Source organism: Sesamum indicum, linkage group LG10, assembly GCF_026168435.1.
Source record: "Sesamum indicum cultivar Baizhima isolate 11 linkage group LG10, ASM2616843v1, whole genome shotgun sequence".
NCBI lineage: Eukaryota > Viridiplantae > Streptophyta > Magnoliopsida > Lamiales > Pedaliaceae > Sesamum > Sesamum indicum.
Window position 1 is genome coordinate 764,484 of NC_142666.1, and position 20,332 is coordinate 784,815.

The 20,332-nt window shown below is 32.5% G+C and overlaps 3 protein-coding genes across 8 annotated transcripts; 2 read left to right on the top strand and 1 right to left on the bottom strand.

Moving 5' to 3' along the window:
• The first annotated feature begins 1,193 nt into the window (after positions 1 to 1,193).
• LOC105172919 (protein IQ-DOMAIN 2) lies at positions 1,194 to 4,710 on the top strand. Of its 6 annotated transcripts, none has more exons than XM_011094534.3 (6): positions 1,194 to 1,478; positions 1,873 to 1,976; positions 2,081 to 2,401; positions 2,935 to 3,156; positions 3,391 to 3,510; positions 3,666 to 4,710. In XM_011094534.3, the coding sequence occupies exons 2-6, from the start codon at positions 1,902 to 1,904 to the stop codon at positions 4,338 to 4,340; spliced, it is 1,413 nt and encodes a 470-aa protein (XP_011092836.1). In that variant the 5' UTR covers positions 1,194 to 1,478; positions 1,873 to 1,901; the 3' UTR covers positions 4,341 to 4,710. The 6 variants fall into 6 exon arrangements, with proteins under 6 accessions (XP_011092836.1, XP_020552998.1, XP_020553000.1 ...); XM_020697339.2 differs by having other exon boundaries at positions 1,878 to 1,976; XM_020697341.2 differs by having other exon boundaries at positions 1,878 to 1,961.
• A 1,112-nt stretch (positions 4,711 to 5,822) lies between these two features.
• On the top strand, positions 5,823 to 9,179 carry LOC105172917 (mitochondrial import inner membrane translocase subunit TIM14-1). The gene is made up of 3 exons (XM_011094533.3): positions 5,823 to 6,001; positions 7,629 to 7,807; positions 8,658 to 9,179. Exons 1-3 carry the CDS (start codon positions 5,999 to 6,001, stop codon positions 8,812 to 8,814), a joined length of 339 nt encoding a protein of 112 aa, XP_011092835.1. The 5' UTR covers positions 5,823 to 5,998; the 3' UTR covers positions 8,815 to 9,179.
• A 5,507-nt stretch (positions 9,180 to 14,686) lies between these two features.
• Positions 14,687 to 16,472, bottom strand: LOC105172916 (protein SHI RELATED SEQUENCE 3). Its single transcript, XM_011094532.3, has 2 exons — positions 15,893 to 16,472; positions 14,687 to 15,230 (listed from the first exon to the last, which is right to left on the bottom strand). Exons 1-2 carry the CDS (start codon positions 16,188 to 16,190, stop codon positions 14,884 to 14,886), a joined length of 645 nt encoding a protein of 214 aa, XP_011092834.1. The 5' UTR covers positions 16,191 to 16,472; the 3' UTR covers positions 14,687 to 14,883.
• Between the last annotated feature and the right edge of the window lie 3,860 nt (positions 16,473 to 20,332).

Sequence of the window (20,332 nt, forward strand, 5' to 3'; positions counted from 1 at the left end):
TATCTTTTTACTTATGTTAATACGGTCTCTCCACAACATTAATAAATAAAACGGTACCCTAATGATTGTATTTTGCGAAATTTGGAGTCGCTTTAATTTTCATTTCTTTTTTTATAAATAAAATAAATAATATAGTTTCTATATATATTATTTGTTTATATTAAATGTAGTATAATATGATTTTATAAAACAGAAAATTTGAACAAAAAAGTCATAAACTTATGTTTAAGGGATAATTAAACCCCATTTCTTGAGGTTTTGTGTAATTACATATAGATTCTCTATAGTTTAGAAATTGCATATAACACTCCTGAGGTTTGCTTACTTTTAACAAATAAGTTCATCAATTAGTCAAAATTCACTGAATTTGATTATATTAACAAAAAAAATTGAATGAAAATTAATGTATATCATCGATGGACTTATTATTGATTTATTGCATGTTAAATAATTTTTTTTCCGACTAAACTACCTTTATTTCCTCACATGCATTCAAATTGTGACACGTATGATAGTAATTTGGTCATGAAAAGATTTATTTGACCTACAATAAATCAGTTAGGGGTAAATACAGATTTTTTTCGATTTTTCTATTAATATTAGTAAGTTCAGTAAATTTTAACTAATGGGGATACTTATTTAATAAACGAAAGCAAACCTTAAGGTGTTAGATGTAATTTTTTAAACAGGCCTATGAATAATTAATTACACCAATTATCTTTATATTTAATAACCCATGATGTTTTAGTTTAATAATTAAGAGTGAGGTTCCATACATGAACAAATTTAAGGTTTATGAGTTTGAGTTCTTCTGAATACGTGAGTTTTGTTTTACTTTATACGTAATATTGTAATTTATTTATTTTTTTAATTCTGTTATATATTAATTAAATTAATATATTATTTAATTTTATGAAGATATTAATATAATTATGTATGCAATTACCGGTTAAAAAATGTAGAACTCTCAATATATCTAAAAAAAGGAAAAGGGAAATAGCGAGTAAGTACAGTGAGGAGTAAAACAATTCCATCACAGTCAAAAGAAAAATAATAATAATAATAATAGGAGTAAAACAAAAATTACCTTTGGATATGATGACAAACGTTCGAAAAAAGTGGGACCCAGACAAGCAGGTGGTCCCCACAATAGCAAAACCCAGCTGTGAAGTAGTGTGATTCCTCCTCATGTTCTCCCTTCTTTCCTTCCGTTGAATTTGTTCCTCTGCCGAGATCTGGCTGTCTCTCTCTCTCTCTCTTAGTCTTCTCACACATACTCCCACTTCTCATACTTGAATCAAGAAAAAAAAATTTAGAGGGGTCCAAATTCTTTAATCTTTATTTTTTCCCTTTTTGTTACTTCTTTTTGTGTTTTTTCTTGTGGGGTTTCTGATTTTGTATGTAGAGTGGGGCATCAATGGACTCCTTTTTGAAAGAGAGAGTGTAAGTTTCTGAGATCTGGGCAACTACATTTTCAGGTGATTTTCTCCTGGTAATCTGATTTAAAACTAAGATTCTTGGGGTTCAATTCTATGAACCCAGTAACTAAAAATGGCATTTCTTGAAATTCATCTGTTTTCTTGAAATGGTAATTGCTTTTTTCAGTATTGGCATATGTTGCTTTTTTTAGTAATGAGCAATTGTTACTATGTGGGAAATGCAGGTGGGGTGTAGTAGAACTAGAAATCACTATGATTAGTAGATATGGGTGGTTGGGTTTGATCATTTTGACACTTTTTCCAGAGATTTAAGGCGTGATTAGGATTCGTCTTTATTGTCATGAAGTTCTATTTGAATGATGGAACCTTGAGTATTATTATTAGTAGGGTTATCTGTTGATTGTTTGTTAATCTTGTCGAATTCTGCTTCCAGAGTAGGAGTAGTTGAGGAATGATATAAAGATGGGAAGGAAAGGAAGTTGGTTTTCTTCAGTAAAGAAGGTTCTCAGCCCTGATTCTAAGGTAAAGAAGGCTGAGGTTTGTACAGTAAATCAGTGGCTCTATTCAATTGACTATAAGTCTATAACCGATGTTTTAAGCATGAATGCCTAATAATCGAGTACTCTCGTGCCCGTTTTCAGAAAGCAAACAAATCGAAGCAGAAATGTTTTGGGAAAGAAACACCATCTGTTTCCTATTCTCCAACTCCAGATCCTGTTGAATTGCCTGACCCTCATCCTCTCCCGCCTGTGGAAGAGGTGAAGGTGACGGAGGTGGAGGATGAGCAGACAAAACATGCTTACTCCGTTGCAGTTGCTACAGCTGCAGCTGCTGAAGCAGCTGTAGCTGCTGCACAGGCTGCTGCAGAGGTTGTTCGGCTAACTACAGTGACTCAATTTGCGGGAAAGTCCAAGGAAGAAGTGGCAGCAATCAGAATCCAGACTGCATTCCGAGGTTATCTGGTATGGTATTATACAAATATCTCGCTTCATTGTGAACTTGATATGATAGATCATGATATTTTGTTAGAACTTAGGCGTGATGGTTTGAATGATAGACAGCCCGAGATGCATGCTATTGCCTACCATAATAAGTATGCTAATAACATATGTTGAACTTGAATTGTTAGAAATATGTATGTTTTCATTGGCTTATTTCGAAGAGAAAGTTTTCTGTGAAAATGTAAGAACTGAAACATATTAAACAAGAAGGCTAACTTTATTTTGAGTTCAATCTGATCACATTTTTGAGTTGGTACCTGCACATACCAGTGCATATTTTAACTGGCCAAACAACTCAAACACATGGCATTAATTCATTGAGGCATTTCCATGAAGTTCGGTATGAGGCAATACTTGTAACTTCTGGATAATTTTTTCCGGTAATTGTTTTCTGTACTCTAGTGGAAAGAGCACAGTCACCTTCGCTTAGATAAGTCTTTCAGGTAGAATTATGTTTACTAGAGGGTTGGTATCTCTGACTTCCTAACTTTCAGGCAAGGAGAGCATTGAGAGCTCTAAGAGGGCTTGTCAGACTGAAATTACTTGTTGATGGGCCGACTGCAAAACGTCAGACTTCAAACACTCTCAAATGCATGCAGACTCTATCTCGCGTGCAGTCTCAGATTCAGTCGAGACGAATCAGGATGTTGGAGGAAAATCGGGCACTTCAGAGACAACTCCTGCAGAAACGCGCTAGAGAGCTGGAGAGCCTGAGAGTGAGTTTTTGCTAGTAACATTATTTCTTTATAAGCAAGTAAGAATCTCCACATTACATAGTGACTCTTTCGGGTATGTTCTCTAATATGAAAGCATAAACTTGGCCACTGTTTTCATTGAGACATACCGTGGAGCGTCAACTTGTAATTTTCCTACATCAAAAGCCTCATTTAACCATTCTTTTAAATTTCAACAAGTTCTTTTCACCTATAGAGTCTTCAATGCTGTTGCAGATGGGAGAGGAATGGGATGATAGTCTTCAATCAAAAGAGCAAATCGAGGCGAGCTTGCTGCAGAAGTATGAAGCTGCAATGAGGCGAGAAAGAGCTCTAGCTTATTCATATACTCACCAGGTACTTTTTCATATATCCACTAGGTAGCGATTAGAACATATAGATAAAGGATTTGAAAGTTTAAGTGTCATTCCCTGTGCCTTGGGTAGAATGGAATGTTCTTAGTATCTGGCATGCGAAATTTTATTCAAGATTTTTGCGCTTCAATTGAACAGCAAACATGGAAGAAATCAGCAAAACCTACCAACTTATTGTTTATGGACCCAACTAATCCCCAATGGGGCTGGAGCTGGTTAGATCGATGGATGGCTGCCCAGTCAGGTGAGACTCAAACCGCAGCGGAGAAAGATCTTAACAGTGACCGTTTATCTGTCAAAAGTGCTAGCCCAGGAATTGCTGTGGGAGAAATCACTAAATCGTTCGCCCGTCATCAGCTAAACTCTGACAATCCATCTTCACCAGTCAGCCAAAAGCCGCCTTCTAGCCACCTATCCCCTGCAACTCCCTCTTCAAAGCCGGCAGCAAGAAAATTGAAACCTGCAAGCCCTAGAGGGAGCACAATGATTCAAGATGACGACTCAAGGAGTGTAGTCAGCGTCGGGAATAGGCGACACAGCATTGCTGGTTCATCAGTAAGAGACGACGAGAGCGTGGCGAGTTTTTCATCGGTTCCAAGTTACATGGCACCAACTCGGTCGGCAAAGGCCAAGTCGAAGTTACCAAGTCCATTGGGGTTGGAAAACGGCACTCCTGAGAAGGGATCAGCTGGGCTGGCCAAGAAACGGCTTTCTTTTCCACCTTCTCCGGCCCGGACCAGGCGACACTCAGGCCCACCGAAGGTCGACACTAGCTCCATTACGAACAACGATGTGAATGGAGTGCTGAGTTGAAAATATTGCCTCTTACCAGAATGCAGCAGGCAATAAGCTGTTTGAATTCAGTGGCAGTCTGGCAGAGAAGAAGAAAGAAACAAATTAGTTCCCACTTATACCAAGTGTTCATTTGATTTGTGAAGTTCACACTTATATATATATATTTGTTGTTATTTATTAATTGTTGTGAGGGGTTGTTTGGGGTTGATGTGATTCAGTCTCGAGTCAGGTCTTATTATAGATTTGCTTTTTTCTGTTCTTCTCTAGTTGTTGTTCAGATTGTCGTATTTGGGAACAGTTACTAGAAGGGACTTAATTGTTGTTGTTTGAGTGAATCTTTTGATATGTTACAAAGTATTATAAGAAATTATGTGGATAATTAAAGTAATCTGTTCATTATTATTATTATTATTATTTGAAAATACATTTTCTATTTCTTCATATGCTTAATTAAATTATAATTACATTGTTCTATCATGGGGTTTGGTGTAATTACACGTAAATTTTATATGGTTTAGAAAATTAAGTCTAGTACCTTTCTAACGAATAGATCCTTTTGCTAGTCAAAATTCACCGAATTTGTAGATATTAGCAAAATAATCGAAGAAAAATTCATATTTATCTTCATTTGATTATTATTGACTTATACATGTCAAATAAATTTATTTCTCGATTAAATTACCTTTATAAAAGTGAATATAACCTCCACACATATATTAGTGTGTGAATGGTAATTTAGTCAAAAAAAAGATTTGTTTAACCTGGTATGAATTTTTATTTATTTATTTTTTTGTTAATCTCAATAAATTCAGTAAAATTTATAAATATCAAAAGTATTAAATATAATTTTTGGTCGCTGTACCAAATTTTAGGTGAGAATAGTGCAATTATCCCTTCTATTAATTGTAAAGTTGAAATATAATGGTGGTAAATTTTTGAAAACTTGGCATCATTTTTCAGGCGTGGCTGCTCTATAATTTCAATCTTGAAGAAGTTTTGGTGGGCATTATGTCACTGACAGCAGTCAGCTTATAATATTTCAATCAACTGATATTTAAATTTAATTTTTAATATATTGGTACAGTAATGATAATTAAATTTAATGGTCTAATGAATTTTACCGAAATGAATATTTTGCAGCAATTGTAAAAAAAATTAGAAATTGTGGTTCACCATTTTTGGATACCTATATTATATAATCTTTCATATTTTAAAATATATTATATTTAAAAAATAATTTATTGGTTAATATAAAATTTGAAAAGTTGAATAAATTAGTTGTATTATTAGTTGAAGGACATTGACTTTATAAAAAATTGATGCGATGATGTTATTAATCATCGTTTGTGAGTATGGAGATTTTTTTTTTATATATATATAAATATTAAGCAAAAAATTCAATTATAATTCATAAAGGAAAAAGATCAAGGCATAGGAGGCCACGTGCATCTCACGTGATGATTATTCGTCAGTCTTTCACTAATCCGCCCTTTCTCTCGATGCTCAACGCTCACCGACTTTTTTTATTCACAACAAAACCCTAATTCTCTTTCTTCATACCTGAAAAGGGGACAGGATTGTGCCCGAAGATTTTGAACGAGAGAAGAAGCAAATTCAGAGTCTTTGAATGTTGGATTCCCACTACTTGGAGCTCTGAAGTCATCTTGGAATCAGAAATGGTAAGTGCCGTAACCTTTTATTTCGTCATAAAACCAGATGATCCGGTACATACCCACCCGCACACACACGTACAGTGATATGTATATAGATATGCGATACGCAGACAAAATTCACCTTTTACGACATTATAATGATTCTTGGTTCAACGAATGTGAATAAACAAAGCGGCTATCAAGTAATATTACAGGGTTTTCATTTTGCATCTCATGGATGAGTTTATTATTTCTTTCTTTTTCTGTTCAATTTTTTGCATAATTGATTTGTAGCATTTAGTGGTTCTCTTAGTTATATTTTTTATCAATGGATTTGCTCCTATAGATGATTGAATTTTTTGCGTAAGTCGTTCTTGAACTTATATATAGACGATTTGATATAAATCTTGGCATATTTTTTTGTAACTTTTAACTTCTATTTTCAGTTTTTACCTTCAAATGCTAGGTTATACATTGAGTTTCTTGTACGTTTCCTAGTCAAGAAGTTTATCCGGGTAAGACTTGAGGGAAAAAAAAATGCTTGGAATGCTGGGATGTTAGGAAGAATAGTAAAAAGGGAAGATACAATGTCTGAATGTCGTTGTACTACCCATTTTTATGCATATCTCGAAATGTTGGTGCAATGGCATAATCCGATGGGTTCTGATCTGATTGATCATTGGGTCCTATAGTTTGATTTATACGTGTTGTTCTGCTGCTCAGGAAGTTGGTTCTGTGAAATTACCTTTATTATTTTATCCTTTCATAGTCCATAGATGGTTGTTTTACTGTTAAAACATGCCTCAAGCTTGGATAAGAGGAACAGGATGGAGGCAAATACTGAGTGTCCTTTGCTCGAGTGGATTTGGTCCGTTTCCATTTGTTCTTTGTATCAGGCTATTGTTGTACATATTTTAATAAATATTTTTGCATCTGAAAGAATTAAAGACAAAAAATTCTTTTATCTTGATTAGGGAAAAGTTTGGGGGACAGGGTTGTAAGACTTTATCAACTTTTGTCCATACAGATTTTCTGCTGGCTATGGCCGAGGAACTTGTGTCCCTGCAATTCATGCAGGATATGTTGCTATTTTGAATTTCCATCACTACAACCATGTGGCAATAGCCTCTGAGTGATCTGCAGGCCTAAATGATTCGTTAGATGAGAAAATGTTGATGTTTTGTGTTTATAAAGTATATTAAGAGTGTTAGAGAGCAAGCAGCGGAGAAACTTTAAACTGGAAATCTCTTTTTGAAACTTATATTTCTGTTTTGGATTTTCTTTTTCCAGCTGTATTTTGTTTCTGCGCCTTAGGAGTTGAATTGGCTATGTTTTAAGAAACTTCCTTTTTTGGCCTCCCTTGTGTAAATAGTAACATCTTTTAAATGGCTGATTAGAGAGGGCAATAGTCAAAAATGATGATGGCAATGGATACAAATAATGCAACTTGACAATCTTTATTGAGATCAATGTCTTTCCCATCTAAGAAGTCTGTGCTTCAGCAGCGTCTCGTGGATCAATGGCTTGATATGTTTTGTTGGCTGTTACCTACGGTGGTTGCTGACAGATTGTAGTTATTTTTCGTGTAATTTTATCTTCTATAGTATGCCAATAATCCAGCTGATGAGAAATCCAATCCTGAAATTTACAACAGACTTCACCACTGATAGCTGGACTTGCTGTTGCTGCTGCCGCTCTAGCTGGTAGATATAGCATTCAGGCATGGCAAGCATTCAAAGCAAGACCACCGACTGCTAGAATGCGTAAATTCTATGAAGGAGGTTTCCAGCCAAAAATGACGAGGAGGGAGGCAGCTCTTATTCTTGGAGTCAGGTGCGTCCAAAACCTTCTTCCCTTTGGTGACAGAGATGAATTTTAATGTTTATTCTACTTTGTCCAGTTTCTCAATTTGCTGATTTTTTTCCCTTTTTTTTTTTTTTTTGGCAAAGCTAGAACTAAGTTTTGATATTGCAATAATGAGGTATTGTTTGATTCATGAAAATGACCGCAGTAATTTATAACACAGAACTCCACACACAATGATGTCTGGCTAAGAGTTGCGGGGTCAAAAAATTTTAACTGTGAAGTATCCATGAGGATGTTACTCTTGGCAAACGAATTAATGTAGGTGAATGCATGCTTGTAATTTTATCAATTGCTATATCCCGTTGATGGTCATGCAGTCTAAAACAAACCTAAAATGGAGCTAATGTTAAATCAAGAGTTTCCTACCTCATACGGTTTATATATTCTTTGTTGTCCTGTTACCCATATCTCATAATGAGAGTACTCATGGATCTATTTAGTTTTGCTGCCTCTAATATAATATGAAGGCATCTATGATATTGGTTATTATTCTTATTTGCTTTTCTCCAATGGAATGAACTAAGATTTTGCTTATTTCATTATCCCAAGATCAGTGTAATCTCAACTGATACCATTTGATGGGCTCTTTCATAATGTTTACTAATGATGTTTATCCAATCGAGCTTTATAATTAATGGATGCTCATTTTTTGCTATATCAAGTCACAAAACCTTTTTCCGGTTTAATCATACAGAAGTAGTATCAAAGTTATTCTCTGTTTGTATACCCAGCGAGATCCTTGGAGCACATCAGAGCAATGATATCTGATATTAACCTGATCTTTTGTTAATTCAACATGTCTAATTTCCTTGATCAGGGAAAGCACTCCGGCCGATAAGGTAAGGGAAGCTCACAGGAGGGTGATGGTAGCAAACCACCCTGATGCAGGTGGTAGCCATTACCTTGCTTCCAAAATCAACGAAGCTAAGGACGTATTGCTTGGGAAAACGAAGAGCAGCGATTCTGCCTTTTAATTTTTACTAAAGAGCTTCGGCAAAGTTTTGACAGCTGAAATTAAGTCCGACCCACTCCCGAAAACCAAATTACTACTTGATAAAACAATTATAACAAACTTGTTCTCGATTTATCAAAAACTTATTCTTGGAATCTACGGGTAGTGTTCTCTTACTACCTTTAATCTCCTTTCGTGTACATTATTTCTGGAGCACGAGCATTTTATATTCACAAGTAGCATAGCTTGCTGTAGTTATACTATTGAACACACTGGAACATGTGGCTATCTGCGCGAATTTTGGCTTCAATGTGTATAAGAGAACAGTTGTGCGGTTGCTTTGTGTTGTACTCTTTATAAAAAAGTATGGATCAACTGACTTCTTAATTATTCTCTCTACTTAATTTCAACCTGTTGATGTGTTTCTGTGCTTTTACGATACTTCAGCTGCCTTATTGTTAAATGTTGAATAGCCGTTGCTTCTTCGTGTATGCACATGTGTTTGGACATGGAAAGGTTTGGGTACTGAATGGTATGCACTGATTAGTACAGAACAGAGAAATATGTAATTGTGAGAGAGAAAAAGCAAACAATATGCGAAGAAAAAGCATGAATTGAAGATAAATATTGAAGTCACGATAATTTATTAGAACAAAGACATTACATTTAGAGGGGAAATTTTAACCCAAGTCAAGCTTGGGCAGACTTGAATTAATTATATAGCAAGTATAAATATGTATTTAGTATACAATTAAAAAAAAATGATCAATCATATAATAAATTTAACATATTTATTATGTGATGATTTAGTTCGATTGGATGTCATGTAGAGAGTGTTGGGATGAGTTTATAACTTTAGAGTATTTGTTAGGATATTTGTAATTTTAAAGAGGTATTTGTAATTTTTCAAGCAATGAGAAAATATTTGTAATTATAACAAATCTAAAAAGAGCTCGTTGTAATTTATCCTTTATTTACAAGATCTTAACAATTATTTTCAAATTAATTATAAATATATTTATACTAACATCTTATAAACTCTATAATACATCTTATAAGATGTATCAACTTATAATTATTTTTAAATCTTTATAAAAGATTATAGGTGCCTCACATTTATAATTGGAGTTACGCCAACGTAAATGAATTTTCATCCATTGAAAATTTGAAATGGACAATCAATTTATAAAGCAACTGGGGGACCGTACTCTGACCATCTCCTCCTTGTCTTTCTTCATTCCAAAGGAAAATGAAGAAAAGAGAAAAGCAAAAAAGTTGAACTACACGCAATACTCCACGTCGTTCAGCCAATAGAATTCAAAAGATACACGTGCGACGCCCCCCAATTTTATCGCAATGTTAATGTTTCTTCTTTTTAAAATTTGAACTTTTCTTTCCTATTTCAACACGATTCCGATCTGCTCGCTGTAGATACTGCAGGAGAAATGTTGAGAATGTGGAGAAGAAGCACTGCGTTGGTGGCGAAGAGCGGCGGCGTCGAGGATCTCTCCTCGTGGGAGTTGGTCGACTTACCTCTGTCCGACGACGAAGACATCTATTCCTTCGACGGAGATGACGTGATCCCAGAGTGTAAGGCGCCGGTGGAATATGAAGAGGAAGTTGAAGATGCAGGTGAGTCCGGGGCGTTGGATGGAGTCAATATCTCCTTAGCCGTAGAGTCGATGATGACTTATCTTGCTGACGTGGCACGTCATGATATGCATCATGATGGTTCTCATGGTTATGATGATGAGGAGGAGGGTGTGTATGATGATTATGATGATGATGATGATGAGTTATTGACATGGAAACTGATGCGGAGGTTGGAAAAGCGGAGGATAAAGAAGACGGGCGGTAGGAGGGGTGGCGGTGGACCCAAACTCAGAAAATCAAAGAGGATGCAATATTACCATAACAGGCCTTGGTGCTTGCACGGCCTTGGGGTCCACCACGACTACGTAGGGCTAAAATGGTAAAATGGTAAAATGGATGTCCAATGGCAAGTCCCTGTTTGGCGCTGTTCTAGCAGTTTAGATGGATGAAATGCTGCTACTATTCAAATTCATCATAATGTTGTGAATAATGGGTTTTCATTTAGATCATGTGAATATAATATATATATATATATATGTATATATTGATGCTTTTCTGCAACACAACATGTGCAGTTTCATCCTAACCAGGGATTTACACAAGATTGTAGATGTTTCGAGTTTAATCAAACACGTTATTATTAAAATTTATTTATATTATTATCGAGCTTGCAAATTAATGTTTGAATTTGATTTAATTACTAATCTAATCAAATTTTAATTGTTATAAATCGAACTCGAATAATTTAATATTTTTAAGTATATTTATTATTTTTGCACTATTTGAATCGAGTTTGAAACTTATCGAACAAAAACAATTATTCAAGCTTGGTTATGATAAATTTAACAAATTAAATTCAAATGAGCTTTTATCAATTAATTTTAATTGGAATATTAAGTAATTTTTAACTAATGTTTCAACTTAGATTGGCATCATTTCTCTCAGAAATACATAAACGAAATTAACTCTTTTTAATCTACAACAAATATGTGGAGGAATCGATACCAAAATATCATTTCGCACATCTTTCTACATCTGTGTACTTGGAAAAATATAGCTGCTGAAACTGAGTGTTTACACACACAAAAAAACCCGCACATACACATCTCCCTACCCTATAAAAAATTAAAAAAAAAAAAGTTATCACTACAGTATAAATGACAATAGCATAAAATTTATGGTAAATTATTACTACTAACTGCGATTAAATAAAATCAAAGTAAAAATTTTTAATTTTTACCACAATTAATCAATATTTGCTATAGTTTTTAGCAATAGCCTAACATTTGGTATGTTTTAGCAATGGCTAATGTTTTGATCACACTTGTAAAAACAACGGCATGCTAATAGCCGTTGCAAGGCGTTGATTTGTATTTCTTACACTTTTCTTTTTTGGCTATGTAATTAACCGTAACAAAATTTTTTTTTTTTTAGTTCTAATAGTATAATTGGTTAATTACATTTGGACTTTCTCTAAAAATTCAGAATTATACTTTTAAAGAAATTTGAAATTACACCTACACTCCTAATAGTTTTTTGTTTACACATGACCTCTTTTCATTAGAGTTTAGATAAAAAATATTGAAGTAGACAAAAAATTATATAAATTTTTAATTTTGCCTCTCATTTAAAATTTTCTCATATATTTTTGTATTCATAAAGCAATAAATGCAATATATATATATATATATATATATGTGGAGTGAGGTTAACATAATTACATTTGCCTCCTTATAATTATAAAATTATAATATATGAGCGTTAATGAGGAGTAAAATTAAAATTTTAATAATTTTCTTTTGCTAATGTCAATATTTTCTGTCCAAATTTTAACGAATGGAGTCAAGTATAAACAGTAAAATTTTAAAGGAAGTGTAAGTATAATTTCGAAACTATTTTAAAAAAAAGTATAATTTCGCATTTTGAGAGGGGGTGTAATTGTAATTATAACCCTAGTATAATTTAAAGTGTGAATCCTAATCCAGACGTGTATTCTAATGTTATTGCCTATATATTCTAAACTGCTAGATTTCGTATTCTATTTAATATATATATATATATATGTGTGTGTGTGTGTCGCCTATGTAAATAAAATTTACATTATTTATACATTTACAAATATATTTTACATATACAATTAGGCATCTATGCAATAAATCATTTACAAGATGCAATACCTATCATTTTATGATAAAAATTTGGAATTATCATGCATAAAATGGTGTACAATTACCAGTTTATGTATATCAAGATTATATACGCTATAAGAAAATAACCCATAATTATGAAAATTTTGATGTTAAAATCAGTATCGAGCTAATCAACAAATAAAGTTTTTGTGCTAATTTTAAAAAATCTGTTGCTAAATTCGTTAGCAAGTGAATTTCTATTACTAAATTCATCAGCCAGTAAATTTTCAACGCTGATTTTTTATTTATTTTCACAGTTATTGAGTTATTTTTTGGTTGTGATATTGGCAAATAATTAGGCACATTATGCATATATAAAATGGGTACAATAGAAGTACTTATTCTTTGTCTAACCCCCCCAAAAAAAAAAAGAAAAAGAAAAAGAAAAATCTTAATTTAAGATTGGAAACCCTCTTTATGATGGTCACCTTCCTTCCTAAGTATAAAGCATCAGAATTAAATAAACTGAAAGGCTGGTGATTATGAGAATTATTCCTCTAAGCAAAGCTCTTATGTATATGACAGCATATTATTATAATTATATATATAGTGAAAGAATTTAATTTGGTATATTATTAATAATAATTATAATAAAAGTGAATTGTTTAGTAAAATAATAAAAAGATATTTGGCATAAAGTTAGAGCGGCGGTTGCAATTGCATGCATATATATATATATATATATATCCATCCCTTGCCTTTTATTTTTATTAATTCATCATTAATTATATTCCTTCCTCTAAAGGCTTTTCTTTTTCACCTTTTCTTTTCTAAAACCGGAAAGTTATCTAGAAATAGCTGCGATATGAATCATAATGCATTCTCAATATATTATTATTATTATATATATATATATATGTCAATTTCGATAATTATATTTAATTTGCTACACTTTTATTATTATTATCATTATTCGGCTGAATAATAAGGTGAAAATAGTATTAGGGTTTAAAAAAATTATATTTTTAGTCCTGTAGTTTAGAGAGGTTGACATTTTTAATTGGTCTAGTAGTACAAATTACTTTAAAATTTTGATCATTTTATTCATTTTTCGGCCAATTTGATCGGAAATTGCTTGTGATCTAATTAAATTCCAATTTTTATCCTATAAACCAATTAATATATTATCAAAAAAATATCAATCTTTCCTAAGTTATAGGACTAAAATTTTAATTTAGTCTGATCATGTGCAAGTTACATATATACAATTTCTCAACAAAATTGACAAAAAAATGAGTAAATTTATGAAAATTTTAAAATTACAGTACTACATGGAGAAAATTAATTTGTGTAGGACTAATAATGTGTTCTCCCTGGATTATGTCATAATAATTACTTATAGGATATATATATTCCTGATTGTTGTGTAAATGAGGGGCATCCTTCATAACTTTTCCATTGGCTAGCTAGCTAGTACTGTGAGTCCCTTTAAGCATTAATGCTTAACTAAAAGCGTGGTTTAATTTACTCGGTGCATGCTTTCTGCGCGCACACCACCTCCACTTTCAGTACAAGATGCCCACCAATTATAACTTTTTCACCGTAACCCGATTCAAGTAACTCAATCAAATTTGAATTAATCATATAATAAATATAATATATTTTTTATATAGTAGATATATATGTTTAAAAAAAATAATCAATCATGTGATAAATATATTATACTTAATTATTGTATGATTGATTTAATCTTGGTTGATTATTATGATGAATTAATGACCAAGAATTAATACAGATAAATTCTATTTGATCAATCTTAGTTTCTTCCAGTGCATATATATCAATACCCTAACTGTGAATTCTTCAGCCATAAAAGACAACAAGCCCAACGCAAAATCTGGAGAAAAGTTGGCTTTGAAGTTCACAAACTACTCATAAAAAAATAACTTGTTCACATAATCACCAAACAAAAACAAGACTTCAGAACCATAACGAGACAAAACGCAAATCATGAGCAAGATACGTTGTGTACGCAAAAACTTAAACCACAGATCGACAAACAGCAAATAATTCTTCATTGGAATCACAAAATTAAGAATAGTTTAATTCTTATGCATTGGAATCACAAAATTAAGAATAGTTTAATTCTTATGCAGTTATTTTCTTTCCCCATTTAATCAATATAAAAATTTCAAATTCCTTCGCATTGTACTGATTGAGGTAATTAATTACATACACATAATTGAGAAAAAGGGGAAACTAGCAAGAATTGCTGGAAATAATTTTATTCCAATTTCAGCAAAATTAAGAATTTCTTATTCCAATTCTAGTTGGGTGCGTATACTCCTGATGCCCAAACACACGCTGTATCAAGATTTTGGGTATTGAGAGAACTGCGAAGTAGCAGCGGTAACTGCACAGAAAGAGGTAGGATATGAAGAAGAGACTGTACCAGTAGTAGCTCTGTTGACGAAATTAGGATGCTGCTGCAACAAGCCATCAGAAGAGCTCTCTCCGGTGACATAGTTTCCACTTTCCTCCAGTTGATCCTCTGGACCCTGATCGTACAAAATTCCGGTGAATACATGCCCTCCGATGCTCACCGACGTCTGGTATGCATACTGATCCACCATATTGTCTGCTGAGCTCACCCGTACACATCGGAAAACTGCAGGGAAACTCATTTCACCCGGCAAAGTCCCTTCAATTTGAAACCCTAAAAAGGAACAACCACCATTCATCCTCTTTTTTATTTTTCCTTTTTTTTTTTTTTGAATCGACAAGCTTTTATATATATATTATAATTAATATCATGAAGAAAATCAATCAAAGAAATTTTATTTATTATTTTCCATATATAGATTATATATATAGAGAGAGAGATTAATTAATTTCGATAAAAAAAATTCGGCATTATATATGTTCTACATATGTTTGTATTATAATTTAACAAAATAAAAGTACTAAGTTATATTTGAATTGATGGAATTGTTTCTATAATTTTAAATCCTTTTATTCTAAATTTAAACTATGTTTTCTTGACCATTGGTGGATTCTAAATTCTTTGCGATTTAAAATCATTTTTTCAAATTAATCAATCCAAACATATCCTAAAAATTAAGTAAAATTCAAATTTTCGGTCGAATTTTTCTATCATTTTGTATAGTAGTATGAAGCAGTAGCTAGGGTTTGTGGGTTACTATTAAAACACACTATACGCAGATAGGTTTCCAAGAATGAAATGATGAATGAACAGGTACATATATGTGTGTGTGAAAGAAAACACAATAATTACTGCGTGGAGTGGGAGTGTTGTGCGCGATCTGCAGAATCTGGGCAACAGTGAGGGGAAAGGCGAAATCAAAATATAGGGAGTACCTAAAAATGCTGCTTGATTTTGTCTGTGTCTCTTAGGGTTTGATCCATGGAGGAGCTGGTGTTGGTGAAGAGTGGAGGAAATCTGGTGGTGGTGGTGCATGATATGGTGCGTGGGTTGCCTCCTGCAAACCGGAACCCAAGTGCTCTTAACGTGGGTTTGGCACTCAAACCCTCGGTTCTTGCAGCAGGTTCTGCACCTCAAGTGTTGGCACTCTCTCTTGGCTTGATTTCCACAGTCTTGGCACCTCCTACTACTCGATGATGAACTGCTGTTTAATATTTCTCCTCCTCTCATCATCACAACATAAATAAAAAAATACAAAAAGGTTGAGAAAAGAAGAAAAATGGGTTCTTTTAAAACAGAAAATGATTTTTCATTTTAAGAAAATGGTTTTTGTTATAATTTTTCTGGGCTTTTTCTTCTTGTGGCGTTTGGTTTATATATATAGTAATGGTGAAGTTTCCTTGTGATTTCTACTTCCTCTTCTTCTTCTTCCAGTTGTTGCTAGATTAGTTCATATCAAGACTCACTGCTCAAGTGTACTATACTACTTTTGTTTTGTGGGGGGTGGGGGTAGGGGCGGGGGTGTGTGTGTGTGTTAATTGAAGCTTTATTATCTTTGTGGAAGAATAATAGTATTTGGAATTATTTTGGGGTGAAGGATCTGTTTCTGTAAAAACGTACTACGGCTACAGTGGTTGTGAGATTTCCAATATTTTACACTACGCACCAAACAGTAAATACAACTCGGAAAAAGCAATTGACAGCGACCTTCGCTAATTTATATGGATATAAAAAATACATGCCTATGAAGGGAAAAAAAAATACATTCAGGTTTCATATAATTATATCGTACATCTTTTGTGATTTAAAAAACTGTATATGATATTTTTATTATTTTTTTTAATAAATAAGTTTATTCGTTAGTTAAAATTCATTAAATTTGTTGATATTAACTAAAAAATTGGATAAAAATTCATATTGACTTATTATTAATTTATTATAGGTTAAACAATTTTTTTTATCAAATTACTATTATATATCTGCACATGTTAATGCATGTGAGAATATATATCTTCATTATTATAAGGATAATTTAGTTTGAAAAAAATTGTTTGACTTGCAATAAGTCAGTAATATGTCCATCGAGGGTAAATGTTAATTTTACTTTATTTTTTTATTAATATCTATAAATTCAATTAATTTCAACTAACATATATACCTATTTATTTACCAGATATAATTTTTCATATCACATATGGTTTATATGTAATTATACTAAATTTTGAGGAGGGGGTGGGGGTGATGCATACCCAAAATTTTGCATACCACAAGACTTGAAGGATTTTCAAAAAAATTCTAAGATTATAGAAGGACTAGGAGGTTAGCACATCTGATACTTAAGTCAGTAACAGTTTAAGAAGCAATAAAAGAAATTACTTGAAATAAAGTAAGAATAACGGTGAAGAATGATGTGAGAGTGATAAATATTCGTAGACTGAAAGAGAGAGTAGTACAAAAAAGGTGAGAATTTGAGAATAAGTGTAATGTTGTTTGATGTTACCAAAAATCTATACAAGACCTCTATTTTATAGACTTGTACAGAGTTGGATAGAGGGTCAACTATTGAGTTTTGTACACCATTGAAAGCTCTTTGAGTTGACTGTCATCCTCAACAAACAGTTGGTGATGTGGATAAATATTGACTGAGATACATGAGCCGGAATGAACATTACCAAATTTGCCTAAAAATTCGAGAGTTGATTATTTATAGATTTTCTAGCTCACTCGACACCGATTTACTTGGAATCACCTGAAGATATTTTAGTGTGACATGTACAAACGTGTTTGTAAGCTATATGACGTGTCTTCCCAACTGTATGATGACGTATCCGGTTGAAATGGGTTTGTTTCTTGGTCCTGTCAGTTCAGTAAAATAGCAAGTAAGCTTGTGGGCCCTTCTTCCATGTTGATGGGCTTTATTTGTCTTACCAGTGGGCTTTATCCGTCTCGTTGGTAGGCTCTTATCCGTCCTGCTGATGAGCCAGCTGGGCTCTTAGCCGACTGGGCAAGTATGCATAGTTTATGGGCTTGACCCAATAATTTTAGGAAAAATCATCCGGGAGTATAATTATCCCATAAAACAATTTTCTGTAAATATTGCAATTTAGTTATTATACTGATGGGGATGTATTAATCGACTCTATAACAAGACAAAAATACCCAAATAGGACTAAAATTCACATATTTTTTAGCTTGGTTGATGATCCCATCCCTATTGTCCTGACCATCGATCCTAAATCAAGACCGTGGATCGTTGTGTACTTAAGCGATCAAGATTAAGTTATGTGGATTCGTACTTGTTCGGATATCTAGCCCTATAAATACCCGATAACTTTTTTGAGGTATAATATGTCATTTATTAATTTTCACACTGGTTTTAAGTTTTCCTCCCTATCTCACGAACTGATTTAAGTATTTGAGAATTTTTGTTAAAGACTACTCAATTACAACCTTTTGATTTTTACCTCCCAGCTGGTAGGTCAGCTAGAATTGAGACCAATTGGGCCAACATGTATTCCTTATAGACTTATGAAAGACTTTAAGGCACATCATCAATATTAGGGGCAAAAATAATTTTTTAGCCCTACAAGGCAAGAGCATAATTCTTTTTTATACCACAATTATGATCGGTGTCGCTTTTAATCCCACAAAACTCATAACCATGCATTTTTAGTCCCGAAAAATCACGCGCATTGTGATTTTGGGATTAAAAATACATTGTTTGGTACTAAAAAACCGTTATGACTTTGTACTAAAAAGTCCTAAAATTACACTTTTTAAGACTAAAATGACGTGATTTTAAATTTTAGGGAACAAAAAACGTCACTTGTCATAGTTGTGGCACTAAAAACAAGAAATGTGCCCTTATTTTATAAGACTAAAAATATTTTGCCGTCAATATTGATTAAAATAAGTTAACTTAGTGTACGTACTAATTATATATAATAAGAAAAACAGCAGTAAAGAGTTTACATATACTTAAAATTATTTTTCCGGAACTTCTAGAAAACATGTCCGAATTACTATTTTTAACACTTACCTAAGCTTTAAAAATAAGGTCAAACTGAATCTATTTTTATTGGAGGAAGGGAGTGATATTCTTCTGTTCATCTGTTGTATTGTCCGGTAAAGGTGAAGTGAGAGATAAAGGAAAATTCAAAGGGTAGAGTAAGACTACAAGTAGATGGCATGAAGTTACAGCCCCAGAAGATGGGGTGCGGGGTGAAGGAGGTGATGATTGAGGAGGCGATTGACACCTGGTGGTTGGAGGTTGGAATGGTGGTGAGCCACCCACTCTGTTTGCTTTCAAATCAACAGCTTTATCAACAGTTCCAACAAGATAAATGCTCATTATTATTATTTATACTGTTATAAAGAAAAAAACTCATTGATTGTATCAATTTTTTATTATTCTATTTTATCCTTTTATTTATTTTTTTATACAAAATTGTTCATAATAGTTTTTAATTATTTTATTTTATTTTCTCTTAATCCACTACTCTATTTTTTTCTCTCATATTCTCCATATTTTTTTGCTCTTACAAACTTCCATAATTTTAATAAATTCTATTACAATTATTTTTTTTATCTCTCACATTCTCCATATATTATTTTTTTCATAAGCTTTCATATTTTTAATAAACCACAATTATATATTTTTTTCTTTCTTACTTTACCCTATATTTTTATTTTCTCACATATTTCTTTCTTTTTCATCATCTCACTACTTTTTGTATCTTTTTATAATTACTTTTAATTCATCTCATATTATAATTTTTTATATGCTCGCGGGAATCGAGTGCAACAACAAATCATAGTAAATTACAACTAGCTCGTTTAAAATTTGGCATGATTATAAATACCCATTATTTGTTTAGAAAATTACTAATATCCCTGATTTTAACAGTCATCTAACTACTAACCTAATCCGTTAGTTTTCGTTAGAATTTCACCATTTTTTTGTAGTGAACTGACCAAAATGCCCCTGTAGATTGAATTATAATTTTATTTATTATTTAAAATATTTTAAAATTCTTTTATGGACTATGTGGATAAGTTTTTAAAATTTTTCATTCACGTCATCTGATTTTTTTATAATTTAAAAAAAATAAATACAATAAGAGCAAAGTTAATAATGTTAGATCTACATCAAAGTATTACAATTTTATCAAATATCAGAAGAAGGTATTTATTACTTTTTAAATAATAAAAAGATATTTATACTTAAGTCAAACTTTAATGAAGCTCCTCGTAATTTATTGTTATTATTATTACTACACATATATCAGTCAATGAATGGAATTTTCAATATGTTATTATCATATTAAATAGTATCTTATTTGTTTATTTTTATTTTTTTGGTCTCCAAAATATTA

Bases quoted from the DNA above. Each gene is read 5' to 3' on its own strand.
- LOC105172919 (XM_011094534.3), top strand. From the start codon at position 1,902: ATGGGAAGGAAAGGAAGTTGGTTTTCTTCAGTAAAGAAGGTTCTCAGC. The intron at 1,977-2,080 runs GTTTGTACAGTA...GCCCGTTTTCAG, and splicing joins CTAAGGTAAAGAAGGCTGAG to AAAGCAAACAAATCGAAGCA. The intron at 2,402-2,934 runs GTATGGTATTAT...CCTAACTTTCAG, and splicing joins CTGCATTCCGAGGTTATCTG to GCAAGGAGAGCATTGAGAGC.
- LOC105172917 (XM_011094533.3), top strand. The intron at 7,808-8,657 runs GTGCGTCCAAAA...TTCCTTGATCAG, and splicing joins GCTCTTATTCTTGGAGTCAG to GGAAAGCACTCCGGCCGATA.
- LOC105172916 (XM_011094532.3), bottom strand. From the start codon at position 16,190: ATGATGAGAGGAGGAGAAATATTAAACAGCAGTTCATCATCGAGTAGT. The intron at 15,231-15,892 runs GTACTCCCTATA...GTTCCTTTTTAG, and splicing joins AAATCAAGCAGCATTTTTAG to GGTTTCAAATTGAAGGGACT.